We start from the raw sequence: 16196 nt of genomic DNA, 5'->3' as shown, positions 1-16196 counted from the left end.
CCTCCCTTCTTTCTTTTTTTTTAAGTTTTATTCCAGGAGCACTAGGATGCTCAGGCTCAGGTTGTGGGAAATGAATAGTTATGTTCATATAGATTGAAATTTTAGCAAAGGGATGATTTAACCAAATTTACATTCTATTTTCTTCTAGTATACCATGAGTCTGGATAAGAGATGTAACAAAAATATCCATCTGAAATTATATTGGTGTATAGTAGAAAGCAAAGACCTAATTAAAGCTATTTTTCTCCAAAATGGTTTATTAAAAAACCTTCTCATCTACCATTGCTTTTCTTACACTGGTAACATAGTGGCTTAATTTGTTGCGCGTTTATAATATGTTTTAATGTATACTGAGGTTACTGCATGTCAGTACCCTTTTTTCAAAACTTCATAGGTTTATCATTCATTCATTTTTCTTCGTAGACCACACAATTATTTATCAAGTCTCACAATTCTACCTTTAGAATATTGGCTGAAATTTGCCTTACTTGGCAAAAGTGAACCACCTATCATTGGCTTCCTAAAGAGTAAGTGAAAGGGATAATTTTTAAAGCAATTTGTAAAAATAACCTCTTGTATCTGCCCATACACACAGTCATGAGAAGCCTACTCAGCTCACGATTCAGCCTATGGCATCACCCAGCAATGATTCCACTGCTCCAGTCTCTGAATTCCTCCTCATCTGCTTCCCCGACTTCCAGAGTTGGCAGCACTGGCTGTCCCTGCCCCTCAGCCTTCTCTTCCTCCTGGCCATGGGGGCTAACACCACCCTCCTGATCACCATCCAGCTGGAGGCCTTGCTGTACCAGCCCCTGTACTACCTGCTCAGCCTCCTCTCCCTGCTGGACATCGTACTCTGCCTCACCGTCATCCCTAAGGTCCTGGCCATCTTCTGGTTTGACCTCAGGTTGATCAGTTTCCCTGCCTGCTTCTTCCAGATGTTCATCATGAACAGTTTCCTCCCCATAGAGTCCTGCACGTTTATAGTCATGGCCTATGACTGTTACGTGGCCATATGCCACCCACTGCGGTACCCGTCCATTATCACTAATCAATTTGTGGCCAAAGCTAGTGTCTTCATTGTGGTGCAGAATGCCTTTCTTACTGTACCCATTCCTATCCTCACTTCCCTGCTCCATTACTGTGGGAAAAACGTCATTGAGAACTGCATCTGTGCCAACCTGTCTGTGTCCAGGCTCTCCTGTGATAATTTCACCCTTAACAGAATCTACCAATTTGTGGCTGGTTGGACCTTGCTGGGCTTGGTTTTCATCCTCATCTTCCTCTCTTACACCTTCATTCTAAGAGCCATGCTTAGATTCAAAGCAGAGGGGGCAGCAGTGAAGGCCCTGAGCACATGTGGCTCCCACTTCATCCTCATTCTTTTCTTCAGCACCATACTGCTGGTTTTGGTGTTGATAAATGTGGCCAGAAAGAAGGTCCCCATGGACATCCTGATCCTGCTCAATGTCCTTCATCACCTTATTCCTCCTGCATTGAACCGTATTGTGTATGGGGTTCAGATCAAAGAGATAAAACAGGGAATTCAAAAACTACTGCAGAGAAGGAGGTGAATATGTAAAACATTTCTGATACCTCCTGTTCTTCCTCTTCAGTGATTTTACTTATGCAGTGAAGTAGATAAATGTCAGTGAGTATTTATTGCATGCACTGAGACTCCCTTCATTACTGAACCAGATTCCTTCTTTCACTTTCCTTGCCTGGTTCAGGTGGAGGTAGGCAAGGGGAAGAAAATTGTATTTATTGAGTGGCTGCTTTGAACCTCGGCAATTACATTTAAGTAATTTAATGTTCAGCACATCTCTGCAGGCATTGTTACTTTCATTTCACATAGTAGAAAAAAGAGATGCTTTTAGGAAGGGAAATGACCAAAGATCACATATGTGGGAAGCAAAAAGAATAAAACCTAGGCTCTTTCTACATAGTTGAAATGTCTCCTCAATTGCAATTGAAGCTGAAGACCAGCCTTTGCTTTCCTTTGACCTGTATTTTGTCTTTCTGGATGTCCACAGGTATTTTCTGACTATTCTTACTTCTTTGAGACCCAAGGGACTTCTCAGAGAAGGCCGAGTCTTGCCTGACAAAACTTCTGCTGGGCAACAAGAAAGGAGCTTGACAACAATATAAAGCAATGCCAGCTTTCTATTCTATCCTACATAGCCTCATCACCTTAGAGAGAGTCTTGAAAGTGAGGATGGATGCAGACAGGGAGAAGGGACTCAACGAGGGTAGAAAACAGGAAAGCTGACTAGGACGTTGTGTTAACCATTTACCCTATATGTTTAAGCTACACATTTAGTGAACCGAATATCAGGTCTTATTTGATCTGTTGACTGCCCAAGTACTGTAGTTGAATGTGGGAAGATATGGCATAGTGTCAGGTTTCTGGATAATAATGGTTCCAGTTAGGTGAATAAAGAACCTACACTGTTTATTTACAGATAATTTAATGTAAACAATAATTTAAATGGGTATTGGAGTCAATGATGGAAAAAAGGAGGCTCAAGTAGCAGAGAGATAGTATCTATGGGAAGAAAATTCCACTTGGAAAGAGGTTAGGTCATTAGAACCTAAAAGATTAGGAAGTGGCCCATAGAACTGGATCTCAGATATCTGAGGAAGGATGCTGTCTCTAATTGGTACTTGAGCCATAGGACCTCAGAGGATGTGGCCCTCAGAGCTGGGACTAAAATCTTTGAGGATGGGACACTACCTTGATGTTGCTGGTATTTTTGAGGGAGTTCAATGAGGCTGATTTTGGGAGTTAAACAAAAACCAGAACCAACCAATCAACCAATCTGGAGACTAGAATCAATTTCACTTCAAGGATAAAGAGTTGCTGCTAAGGAAGACTGACAAGACAGGAAGAGACAGAAAGAGCAAGTGTCCCTCTCCGTGTTTCAACCTTCTAATGTTTTCATTGCTCTCTGTAGGTAGAAACTCAGAGACTGCTGGCAAAGAAGGATTTGACTCCCAGCGCCAGTATGACAGAGTACAGTATGGATGGCAGGCTTGGTACTGAGAGGTAAGTGTTATTAACAGGCACAGCTCCAATCTTCCTTGGGTCTGAAAGCTTGTGACTATGGAGGAGCACCAATAACATCACCCTGCAGTGCACTGTTCCTACCAGGGAACTAGAGTCAGAATCAAGTCTGCTAGTGTGGGTGGGTGGAGAAACATGACATCATGTTTAGAGTCAGCATTCATAGCTATGAAGGAATTGACGTGAAGCTGGTAAAAGGAGTAAGATCAACTGCCCCACGTTGTAGGGATTAGATAAAGTAACTCCAACCCAATGCCGGTGTGGGCTCTAGGGGGAGAATTTCTTCCAGTCACTCAACAACAGCAGGAAAGAAAAATTATACCCATTGGCTTACAGGAAGGGGCTCTTAGTACCTTCAGGGTTGGCTCTCATTGTTTCAAGCCAGAGCCACAGGTGCAACTCAGTATCTGTCATTTTTTTTTATTAAGAAGAGAATTCTCTAATAGAACTTCTCTCCATCTCACAGTTGCTAGGAGAGTTTTATCTCACTGCTTTCCTATTGTCCCTCAGAGGATATAAAGGCCAACTTCATTACTGATTTTCTAAAATAATGCTCATAATGAAAATCAAACTTCTTGTGTTTTGAGCACTTGCAATATACCAATGTCTATGAATAATAATATTTACTTTTCATAAGAGCCTTCTATACATGATTATAAAAGTGAGTTTTTAAAAAGGAATCTAATAGGATATAATTCATAGAAATATAATGTGTCTGTAATCAGGTGATATTTTCAAGCATTTGGTCAACTCCATTGGTCTTTCCAGGAATTCCTTCCCTGCATCTGCCATGATTTCACCCAGGAGCAAGCCCAGAATGAACACAAAGAGGAATCTATGCTATTTGGGCCAAAACTCAGATGTTAATTCCTAAACCAGGCTTCTGTAGATCAATGCAAATGGCCAACACAATTATGAGACGCTTGACTCAAACTGGGTGCACATAAGGATAGGAACTACCAACTTTGTTGTAGGGATTTGTAAAGGTTGGAGTGACCAAGAGAGCAGTGGGACAACAGTGGTCACTCCTCACAGTAACTAGCACAGCTCTCGCATATTGAGGGGCTCAGTAAACATTTCCTTACTTATGATATTGAATTAGCTAAGTGAAGAGTTGAAAAATCATGTCTAATTTTAACCTCTAGTTTCCCAGTAGTAGAGTCCTAAATGTAACAAATGGATAAGCCACATACTTCAAGTTGGCTCTCTGCTCTGGTTCTAAGTACAGAGGTTTAGAGTACCACAGATTTCTCATAAAATTGTCGCACTCACTGCAAGTGGTGAAGTAACTGGTCTCAAGGTCTTAGATAGGCTTTGAAGTAAATCCTCATACAGATGATAAAGGAGCAAGATAACCAAAGAATCCGACTTTGAACAGCAGACCCAACTCTGCTGTGAAGTTCCCATAGCAAAATGTTAAAACATGTCCTCTCTGTAAAGGTTTTCAACCACTGTCTAGAGTGGATATAATGAAGTAGTATAAATTAAAGGCATTTTAAATGGATGGGGTACAGATGTTTTGTCAATTTTTTAAACTGAGAAAATCTATGAAGATTTGGTTTGCTGGTACAATCTGAATATGTTCCAACTGCATTGGAAGAGGGTGCATTCAGAACATGAGAAGAGAGACAGGAGTAGCTTTCCAAAGGTCACTCCCCTCACTCCCTGGTTTGCAGGTTAGTCACATTTGCATGAGGAACACAGCCTCTTGAGAAGGAAGATCTGATATCATTGAACATTGCTATTCAATACCATAGCTGACTTAAATCAAGGCCAGTGGAAAGAAAGAATAACAAGTCCTCTGGAATTAAGTTGGAGGAAGAAGGGACCCTATGTTGGTAGCCAAAGCTCAAAACAAAGACCTAAGTATTGCTGAGGGAACAATACTACATTTTCCATTTTTCACAGAAAGGTTTTTAGTGCCTAGCCATCCTGATACTTTATTATGCTTTGATGTATATTCTAGGCAGTGAGAGTTCTGAGATATCAGAGACCAAGTTTAGGGCATCAAGACTGTGCAACTGTAGAACCTAAACAGCAACCTCTGAAGTTAAGCAAACTCTTCATAGTTGGCAAGTCAACATTGCCCCTTTGTGGCTCTTTGTAGGAATAGCAGTACTGTAGTGAATGCCGGTTCTCAATCTCAGGTGTTTGAAAGAGGATGGGGAAGTCTGTTTAGAAAACTCCTGTACTTCCTGCTCATAGGGCACATAGGGACTTGAGGGATTAATTTAACAAATAAAAGAGACATACCAATTTATACGATGATTTTCTTTCCTTCAGCAACATTTAAAAGTCAATACCAAATCACTGACATGAGTCAGGTATTCATAAGGATAGTAAATATCCTTGGTGTTTCATACCATATTACATTATCAGCATTTGGCTGAGTACTGTATATAATAACAACATTTCTTCATGTATTCAACCAAAAATTAGTTATTGAGTTCTTTATGTGTGATTAGCACTATGAACATACAGGAAAACTATCTTTTAGAGAGATTATTGTCAAAATAGCCCATGAATTATAATTCCCATTTTTGCAGATCAGGCAACTGAGTAAAATGATAAATTATGCATAGTCGTTTAATGAATAGGGACCAGAGTCAAAATTGAGAGTTAAGGCATTTTGCTACATAAACCCATTTTTTCCTACTTCAGAGTCTAGGGATTGAGGTATATTTTTAATCTTTCACTGAATAGATTTGTAGTTTCCTAAGTTTTTCCTGCTCCAGATTATAGATATCAAAGGCAGAGTACACCAAAAACTCATCAAGCATTGAATTAGTCAGTGCAAGTAAAGTTAGTTACTATAACAATGATAGCACAGTGGTCAACACAATAAAAGTTTACTTCTCATCCACATCTCATTGCCATGCATGAGGGCTTTGCTCCACATCAACATTTAGGGACCCATGCTTTTTTTATTACATGGATCCTCCATGTTCTGCATTCTTAGAGAACTTCACTGGTGCTTTTAAATCTGGCTGGCGAGCCAGAAAGAGAAAGAATATGCAGGATCTTGTAAGCTTTAGGGCCCCAAACTAGGAGAGACATCATTTTCTCTATCATTTCATAGGCCAGACTCCTCACATAGATCCAGCTGCTTGCAAAGGAGCCTTGATCATAAATTTTCATTTCTATTTTTCCTACATATGCAATATGCTTACCTCCTTACCAAGGGAGACCACCCAAGCTCTCGTCTGATCACTCTATGAAGCAAAAAATCCAAGACCTACAGATGTGTGTGGCCTTCTCCATCAGATCCCATTGTGATTTCTCTTTCACCAATGATGTTCCATCTCTCTATTAATGGTGGAGCAGATGATTTCCAACTGAAAATGAAGCATAGAATTCAGTTAGCAGTAACTTAATAGTAATGTGAGACTACTTTAGGAGCAGATATTGCAATATTTCTACTTACTGAGAGTGGGACAAGTTTCTTGATTACACATTGTTTGTGTTCTCTAGGAGGAACTCTCCTGATCATTGTTTTCAATGTCCTGACAACTGCTTTTTATCGTTTCTTTAATGCCATCTGCCTTTGGGGGTTTGTGCCTTTATTAATATTCCCATTATCCCAAATGTGCCTTTATTAATGTTCCCATTATCTTAAATGAAGCAAGCATCAAACAATGTGACTTCTTTTGGAGTGACACTGCATTTGAACCTACTTTCTACTTACAAAATATTAGTATCAGTACTTTAAATAAATTTTTATTTAATTGTGCATTTTTAAATTGATACATAATAATTATACGTATTTATGAAGTTATATACAGCATGTAGTGAGCAGATCAGGGTAATTAGCATATCCATCATCTCAAACACTTATCATTTCTTTGTGTTGGGTAGATGCGATATTCTTTCTTCTAGCTATTTGAAAATATACAATGTATTATTGTTGACTATTATCATCCTTTAGTGCTGTAAAACAATAGAACTTGTTTCTCCTTTCTAATTGTAATTTGCGTAGGATCAACATATTTTTAAATTCTAAATCAAAAACTTTCTTTAAAAGTCAAGTTCGTGTTTCTTTGGCAATAAACCCCCTCAAAGGCCTAATAGGTTCTTGATCTATCTGTATCAGGTCAGTTCAATGTGCTAGTGATCACACTCAAAGGATTTTCTTAGGCATAATTTCCATACTTTTCTTTTCTTTATTGTCTTCTCCCTTTCTCCATGCCACTCTTTTTCTACTTAATGATGCTTATCTTAAGGCCGTCAGACTTGAGAAGGACTGCTATACACATCATCTAACTTTTTATCAGGCTGGATTTCTATCAGTCTTCTTTACTCAAAGGAATTCTAAAATATTCTCTTAACTTTTGACCTCCAAAAATGGGCAAAAGATGGAAGCATTCTCCTAAAAAACTGGCACAAGGCAAGGATGACTTCTCTCACCACTTCTATTCAACATAGTATTAGAAGTCCTAGCCAGAGCAATCAGGCAAGAGAAAGAAATAAAGTCCATCCAAATAAGAAGACAGGAAGTCAAGCTATCTCTGTTTGCAGATGACATGATTCTATATATAGAAAACCTCATAGTCCAGGCCCAAAAGCTCCTTCAACTGATAAACAACATTAGTAAAGTTGTAGGATACAAAATTAATGTACAAAAATCACTAGCATTCCTACATAACACCAACAACCAAACTGAGATCCAAATTAGAAAGGCAATCCCATTCACAAGTGCCACACAAAAAGCAAAATACCAAGGAATACAGCTATTCAGGGAGGTGAAAGAACTCTACAGTGAGAATTACCAAACACTGCTCAAATAAATCAGAGGAGACACAAACTAATGGACAGACATCCCATGCTCATGGATAGGAACAATCAATATCATTAAAATCACTATACTGCCCAAAGCAATTTACAGATTCAATGCTATTCCAGTCAAATTACCAATGACATTCTTTACAGAACTAGAAAAAACTATTTTAAAATTCATATGAAACAAAAAAAGAGCCTTAATAGCCAAAGAATTTCAGTTCCTAGCTTAGGACTGTTCAAACATATATTTGAAATCTGCCTTGACATTCTGCTATGATTATGTCAAGATCCTGGTATTTGATTGGAAACAATGTATTTTCTGCTTAGCTTTTGAGTTTATGCAGAATTCTTGTGGTCTGTCAAGAGATGCTGTTGTTAGTGTGTGGTGGGGAAGGAGACCTACATGAGTCAACACTCCTTGAAAAAATAAACCTTGATATATTTTCTGAAACAGTCACTAGATCTCTTATATTTACCAGTATACTTATGATAGAATTAAGACTGTGTCCTGTTTAAGAAAGAGGTTGAGAGACTTTCCTTAAACCTGTGCTTACTCCTGGAAAAGTAAATGCTAGTTTGCCTGTAGATAGAGCCAAGAGAGGGATCAAGGTCTCACTTCTCCTTGAATTCACAGAGTGATGAATTGAATAATGTGCCTAAATTCTTTGAGAAAAAGCCTTCTGATATTCACTTTTGGCATAATGAGACTTGAATTTTAAGTTTGGAAGTCAGGTTTAGTATCTTAGTTATGCTATTGCCTGACATATTGTCTTATTAAATTGGAAAGACAATTGGGAGGCAATTGAATTATGTGGGCGGGTCTTTCCTGCACCCATAATTCTCATGATAGTGAATGAGTCTCATAAGATCTGCTGGTTTAAAAAAACTGGAGTTTCCCTGCACAAGCTCCTCTCTTTTCCTGCCACCATCCATGCAAGATATAAATTGCTCCTTCTTGTCTTCTGCCATGATTGTGAGGCTTCCCCAGCCATGTGGAATTGTAAGTCCAATTAAACCTATTTTTTTTGTAAATTGCCCAGTTTCAGATATGTCTTTATCAGCAGCATGAGAAAATGGACAAATACATGATGTATCACATTTATTGATTTGCATGTGTTGAACCATTTTTGCATTCCTGGGATAAATCCCACTTGATGATGATGTATTATCTTTTTGGTGTATTGGTGGATTTGATTTGCTAGTATTTTGTGGAGGATTTTTACAACTATGTTCATCAAGAATATGGGCTTGTGTTTTATTTTCTGTTATGTCCTTGTTTGTTTTTGGTGTCAGGGTAGTAGCAGCCTTTCAGAATGAGTTAGGAATAATTCCCTCCTCTTTAATTTTTTGGAATAGTTTCAGAAGAATTGGTGTTATTTCTTCTTTACAAATTTGGTAGTATAAGGCAGTAAAACTTTCTGGCCTTGTGCTTTTTTTTGTTGGCAGGCTTTTTATTACTGATTCATTCTCATTACTCGCTATTGGCATTTTCAGGTTTTCTATTTCTTCCTTATTAATCTCATTAGGTTGTATATGTCCAGGAATTTGTCTATTTCCTCTAGGTTTTCCAGTTTCTTAGTATGTAGTTCCCTGTAGTCATTGATAATATTTTGTATTTCTATGGTATCTATTGTACTATCTTCCTTTTTGTTTCTGATTTTATTTGCATCTTCTCTCTTTTTCTTTAGGTTAGTCTAGCTAGAAGTTTATCAATTTTGTTTATCTTTTCAAAAAATCAAATTTTCACTTTTTTTTGTCTTTTTGAGACTTTTTAAAGTTCTATTCTGATTTTTATTTTTTTCTTCTACTATTTTTGGATTTTGTTTGTTTTTGCTACTCTAATTTCTTGAGGTACATTATTAGGTTGTTTACATGAAATCGTTCTACTTTTTTGATATAGGCATTTATTGCTATAAACTTTTCTCCTAGCATTGCTTTTGCTGTAGCACATAGTTTTTGGTATATTCTATTTTCATTTTTGTTTGTTTCAATAATTTAAAAAATTTTATTCTCAATTTCTTCATTAACTCAATGATCATTTAGGAGCTTGTTTAATTTCCATTTATTTGTACAGTTTCCAAAGTTTTAGTTTTATTCTACTGTGATCTGAGAAGATTTAAAAAATTTGTTAAGACTTGTTTTGTTGCCAAATACGTATTCTATTTTGGACAATGTTCTTTGTGCTGATGAGATGAATGTATATTCTATAGCTGTTGGATAAAATGTTTTGTGTTATTTCAATGTAGTCTAAAGTGGATTTTGAACTCAATTTTTCTTTGTTGACTTTCAGTCTAGATAATCTGTCTAATGCTATCTAATACTCTGCCTGTTATTGTATTGGCATTGTATATATATGTGTATATATATAAAATATATATAATTGTTATATTTGCTTGCTGAATTGATGATCTTCTCTCTCTTTTTACTATAATATTTATGACTTAAAGTCTGTTTAATCTGACATAAGTATAGTTATTCCTGTCCACCTTTGGTTTCAATTTGCATGACATATCTTTTTCTATCTCTCCACTTTCAGTCTATATTTATTGTACAGGTGAAGTGAGTTTCTTGCAGGCAGCACATAGTAGGGTCATTAAAATATCTTATCAGCCAGTCTACGTCTTTTAAGTGGAAATTTAATTTGTTTACATTAAAAGTTATTACTGACATCTGAGAACTTATTCCTGCCATTTTGTTAACTGTTTCCTGGTTGTTTTGTATATCTTTTCCTCCTTTATTTCTCTTTTCATATTTATTACTGAGGCTTGATAGTTTTATGTACTGATGACATTTGAATTCTTTCTCTTTCTTATTTGTGTCTGTTCTGCTAGTGAGTTTTGTACTTTCATGTGTTTTCATAATGGTAGATAAGGTTCTTTCACTTTCGGATATAGGATTCCCTTAAGCATTTATTATAGGGTTAGTCTAGTGGTGGTGAATTCCATAAGCTTTTAATTGTGTGGGAAATACTTTATTTCTGCTTTATTTTTGAAGGATAGCCTTCCTGAATGTAGTATTCTTGGTTAGCAGATTTTTTGTTTCAACATTTTGAACATAGCATTCTATTCTCTCCTGACCTGTAAGATTCCTGCTCAGAAATCCACCCTTAATCTGATAGATGCTCCCTTAGATGTGACTTTATGTTTTCTCTTGCTATTTTTAGAAGTCTCTCTTTTTTTATTTGAACTTTTAGTAGTTTAACTTGTAGTTTAACTTTTAGTAGCATACCTTGGAGAAAACTGTTTTGGCTTTTATTTATTTGAGGATATTTGAGCTTCCTATATCTGGATGTCTAAATCTTTTGTAAAACTTGGGGAGTTTTCGGCAATTATTTTGTTAAACAGGTTTTATTTCCATTTGCTTATGTCTTCTTTCTTTTCTTTCTAGAACACCTAAAATTTGAATATTTGACCATTTACTGGTGTCACATGTATCACATAGTGTTTCTTCATCTTTCAGAGTATTTTTTTTTTTTTTTTTTTTTTTGCCTACAGCACCCAATATTCCCAGGAGGTCTCTCATCCAAGTACTAACCAGGCATGACCCTGCTTATCTTCCAAGATCCAGTGAAATTGGGTGCATTCACGGTGGCATGGCCATAGACTAAATTTTTTTTTTTTTGTCTGACGGAATTATTTTCAAAAGCCTGTCTTCAAGTTCTGAAGTTATTTCTTCTGCTTAACCTAGTCTATTGTTGAAACTCTATTGTGTTTTTTATTTATTTTTTTGAATTATTCAGTTCCAAGTTTTCTATTTCTTTTTTTTAATGATATCTATCTCTTTGTTGAATTTCTCATTCAGGTTCTGAATTGCTTTTCTGGTTTCTTTGTATTATTTATCTGCATTCTCTTGTATCTCACTGAACTTCTTTAATAATATTATTTTAAATTCTTTTTCAGGCATTTCATAAATTTGTTTTTCATTGGAATCCGTTGCTGTAGAATTACTGTATTACTTTGGAGTTGTCATGTTTTCTTGCTTTTTCACATTTCTTGCTGCCTTACATTGGTATCTGCACATTTGGTGTAACAGTCTCTGTCTTCATTTCTTTTTAAGATTCACTTTTATAAGGAAAGACTTTTTTGTGTGTGTGTGTGCATGTATCTACAGTGTTAGTTGGGTAGGGAACTTTAGCTTTGATTTTGGGTGCTTACAGTAGTGTAGTCTACCTAGGAGTTCTTCAGTTGTAATCAGTGCTTAGTAGTCCATTCTTACACTGCTAGAAAGAAATGCCTAAGACTGGGTAATTTATTTTAAAAAGACTTTTAATTGGCTCATGGTTCCACAGGCTGTATAGGAAGCATGGCAACATCTGCTTCTGGTGAGGCTTCAGGGAGATATTACTCATGGAGGAAGGCAAAACAGGAGCAGGCATCTTACATGGCAGGAGCAGGACTGAGAGAGAGTGGGAGTTGCTACACACTTTTAAACAACCTGATCTCATGATAATATTCACTATCATGAGAACAGCACCCAGGGGGATGGTGTTAAACCATTCATGAGAAACCACCCTCAAAATTCAATCACCTCTCACTAGGTCCCTCCTCCAACATTGGAGATTACAATTTGACATGAAATTTGGGTGAGGACACACATCCACACCATAGCATTCCATCCCTAGCCCCTTTCAAATCTCATGTCCTCATATGGCAAAATACAACTATGCCTTCCCAACAGTCCCCCAAAGTCTTTACTCCTTCCAGCATTAACTTGAAAGTCCAAAGTCACATATAAGACAAGGATAGTCCCTTCCATCTATGAACCTGTAAAATCAAAAATGAGTTACTTCCATCACACAACAGGGGTACAGGCATTAAGAAATTGGCCAAAAGAAAAGAGCCATAGGCCCCATGCAAGTCTGAAACCCAGCAGGGAAGTCATTAAGTCTTAAAGCTTCAGAATAATCTCCTTTGACTCCATGTTCCACATCCAGGGCACACTGATGCAAGAGGTGGGCTCCCAAGGTCTTGGACAGCTCTGCCCCTGTGGCTTTGGAGGGTTCAGCCCCCATTATTCTCACAGGCTAGCATTGAGTGCCTATGGCTTTTCCAGGCACAGGATGCAAGCTGCCGGTGGCCCTACAATACCAGAATCTGCAGGATGGTGGCCCTGTTCTCACAGCTCCACTAGGCAGTGTCCCAGTGGGAACTGTGTGAGGCTCCAACCCCATATTGCACTCTCTGAAGCAGTGGCCTAAGCTATACCTGAGTCACTTTGAACCAGGAATGGAGCTGGAGCAGCTGGGATGCAGAGAGCAGTGTTCCAAGGTTTGCAGGGCAGCAGGGCCCTGAGCCTGACTCACAAAACCATTCTTCCCTCCTAGGCTTCTGAACTTGTGATGGAAGGGGCTTCTGTGAAGGTCTCTGAAATGCCTTTGAGATTTTTTCCCCATTGTATTGGGTATTAGCACTTGGTTTCTTTTTACTTATGCATATTTCTGCAGCCTGCTTGAACGTCTCCCTGAAAATGGGCTTTCCTTTTCTACCACATGGCCAGGCTGCAAATTTTTCAAACTTTAATGCTTTGCTTCCCTTTTAGATATAAGTTCCAGTTTCAGGGTTTTTTTTTTTTTTTTGCCCATGAATATGAGCATAGGCTGCATCTTTGCTTTGCTGCTTAGAAATTTTTCTGCCACATACCTTAAGTCATCTCTCTCAAGACTAAATTTCTACAGATTGCTGGGCAGGAGCACAATCCAACAAAGCTCTTTGCCAGAGGGTAACAAAGGTGACCTTTACTCCAGTTCCCAATAAACTCCTGTTTTCCATCTGAGACCTCCTCAGCCTGGCCTTCATTATCCATAGCACTATCAGCATTTTGCTCACAAAAATTTAACAAATCTCTAGGAAGGTCCAAACTTTCCTCATCTTCTTGTCTCCTTGAGCCCTCCATACTCTTCCAACATCTGCCCATTACCCAGTTCCAATGTTGCTTCCACATTTTCAGGTATCTTTATCAAAAGGCCTCACTCTTTGGTACCAATTAGCTCATAGTTACACAGGCTGTACAGGAAGCATAACAGCATCTGCTTCGGGTGAGGACTCAGGGAGCTTTTACTTATGGAGGAAGGCAAAGAAGGAGCAGGTATCTTGCATGACAGGAGCATGACCAAGAAAGAGGGAGAAGGTGCTACATACTTTTAAACAAACGGATCTTAAGATAACTATTGACTATCATGAGAACAGCACCCGAAGGATGGTGTTAAACCATTCATGGAAAGCACCCCCATGCGTCAATCACCTCCCACCAGGCCCTACCTTTAACATTAAGGATTACAATTCAACATGAGATTTGGGGCGGGTGGGGGACACAGATCCAAACTGTATCATATTGTCATTAGTTTTTGTGGTTCTTCTTAGTGGCTTAGGCTGTGGTTGTTATTGTAGACTTCAGGCTTTGCTGAGGACAATGATGTCAGATGTGCTGGGCTTTGAACATCAGTGTTGGCAGTAGTGGGCTGAGTTTTCCTGTCTTTGGGCTAGTAGGCAGCATACATGGACTCTGGTGTTAGCAAGTTGAGATGGGCTGATTCTTAAACCTTGAGGCAGCTTGTTTTGGTACTGATAGTCGCAGTGCTGTGCTGATGTTTGTGCTGATCCAGTTGTTTGTGCTGATCCTTGGGCTTCTGGGTAGCATACATTGTGTTGGCAGTGGTAGCAGTGATTGCAGGGCATCCCTCTGCTTCCAGGTGGCATGCACAGGGTGCTGGGAGTGTTGGTGAGAGGCTGGGAAGGCAAGTCCTCAGGTCCCCAGGTAGCACATATAGGTGGGTGCCAGTGGTGACAGACAATGCTGGCCTGTCTTTAGGCTCTCTGATGGTGCACATGGGCACAAGCTATGATGAGTGGGGAGGAGTGATTTCCAAACTCCCAGACAATGTGCTTGGGCATCAGCCACAGGTGTTTTGTTTCATTATTACGCTCTCTGATGGTGCACACATGTGCCAGAAGCAGAAGACAAAGTGAGTTGATCCCTAGGTTCCTGGACTGCACAGCCAAGTGGGCCCAAGCAAAACACGGGGTGCCATGCCCACCCTGCTGAGGGCACTGGGTTCCTGCACCTCAGGAAGAGGCTCTATGCAGGGCCACCTGGGGCAGTGTCCCCAGATTCCACCCCATGTCAGGGTGACTGCCAGGTCTGACACTCCCAACAGCTGGGCCTGGGGCCCATGATCTGCTCCTGGAGAATCCCCCCACAACTCCCTCTCCCTGCAGGGCCATGAGCTTGACAAGAGGGAGTTCTGGGCTGCCCATGACCACCAGGACCACAGCAGGAGCTTGTGGAGGTGTCACCCCTGCCTCCAATGCCAGTCTGAGCCCAGCAAGGACCTGGAGCCCCTGCCACAGGCTGTGAGGGGATGTGGCGGGGGCTGCATTCTCCACAGAGCTGATGGAAGCCAGAAGCAGGCAGTAGCCCCACCCTCCCAGGTGTGGCTGCAGTCACCCAAATCAGGGTTGTGGACTTGGACCTCCCTGTTCTCTTGGGCAGGAGTCCCACACCCCCGGGCACAGATGCAGTCACCCAAGTTGGGGCTGTAGACCTGGGCCTCTCTGCACTCTTGGGGGTTGAGGAAGGTTACCCTCTGCCCTTGCAGGCTCAGAGGTGCCTGCTTCTGCTGCATGGCCTCTCCATACTCCCAGCACCCACTCAGATCTCAGAGCAGAGTTAGGGCTGAGCTTGGGTGTTATCACAGCCCAGCTGGTGTGTGCATGCACAGGCCCTGCCACCTTGGCTCCCCTGGACTTTGGGCACTGAGAAGTGTTGGGGGAAAGCTGAAGGAGGTGCTGAGGGTGGCTCGGCACAGGCCTGAAGGTGCCCCTTGGTGCAATCAGCCTGAGTGTCATGGACAGCGGCAGGAGGCAGATGGACTGGAGTGAGGACTTGCAGTGCCTTTTCTGGGCTTGCCCCTAGCTGCCCATGGACCAGTCATGCACACTTCCTCTCCTCTAAGGCCCATAAAAGTCCCTGGTTCAGCCAGAGCAGAGAAGAGGATCGAGAGATGATGGGATGACCAGCTGCAGGGAGGAGCTACCCACTCCCCTAAGAACGGCAGACAATGGGATGACCTGCCTGCAGAGGGGAGCCACCCACTCTAGGGCCTCCTCTCTGCTGACAGCTGCAGACAACAAGACGACCAGCTGAGGAGCTACCCTCTCTGCTGATAGCTGAACACTTGCTGGGACGACCAGCTGCAGAGAGGAACTACTTTCTCTGCTGACAACTGACAATTTGTTGGCATGACCTGTGTGCAGAAAGGAGCTACCCCATCTGCTAGGAGCTAAACACCTGTGAGGACACCCTGGTTACAGATAGGAACTACCCAGGTCTTCTCTGAGCTGTTCTATTGCTCAATAAA

General features: G+C 40.2%; 1 protein-coding gene and 1 pseudogene across 1 annotated transcript; one reads left to right on the top strand and one right to left on the bottom strand.

Annotated features, from left to right (window-relative positions):
• Positions 1-6: 6 nt before the first annotated feature.
• LOC101016870 (olfactory receptor 56A1) lies at positions 7-7488 on the top strand. The gene has a single exon (XM_021926191.2). It carries the CDS (start codon positions 630-632, stop codon positions 1572-1574), a length of 945 nt encoding a protein of 314 aa, XP_021781883.2. The 5' UTR covers positions 7-629; the 3' UTR covers positions 1575-7488.
• A 3837-nt stretch (positions 7489-11325) lies between these two features.
• On the bottom strand, positions 11326-11444 carry LOC116269932 (annotated as a pseudogene).
• Positions 11445-16196: the final 4752 nt, after the last annotated feature.

Source organism: Papio anubis, chromosome 12 (genome assembly GCF_008728515.1).
Source record: "Papio anubis isolate 15944 chromosome 12, Panubis1.0, whole genome shotgun sequence".
Lineage (NCBI taxonomy): Eukaryota > Metazoa > Chordata > Mammalia > Primates > Cercopithecidae > Papio > Papio anubis.
Note: the sequence above shows the minus strand (reverse complement) of the source record. Positions and strands in the feature narration are given on the sequence as shown.

Bases quoted from the DNA above. Each gene is read 5' to 3' on its own strand.
- LOC101016870 (XM_021926191.2), top strand. From the start codon at position 630: ATGGCATCACCCAGCAATGATTCCACTGCTCCAGTCTCTGAATTCCTC.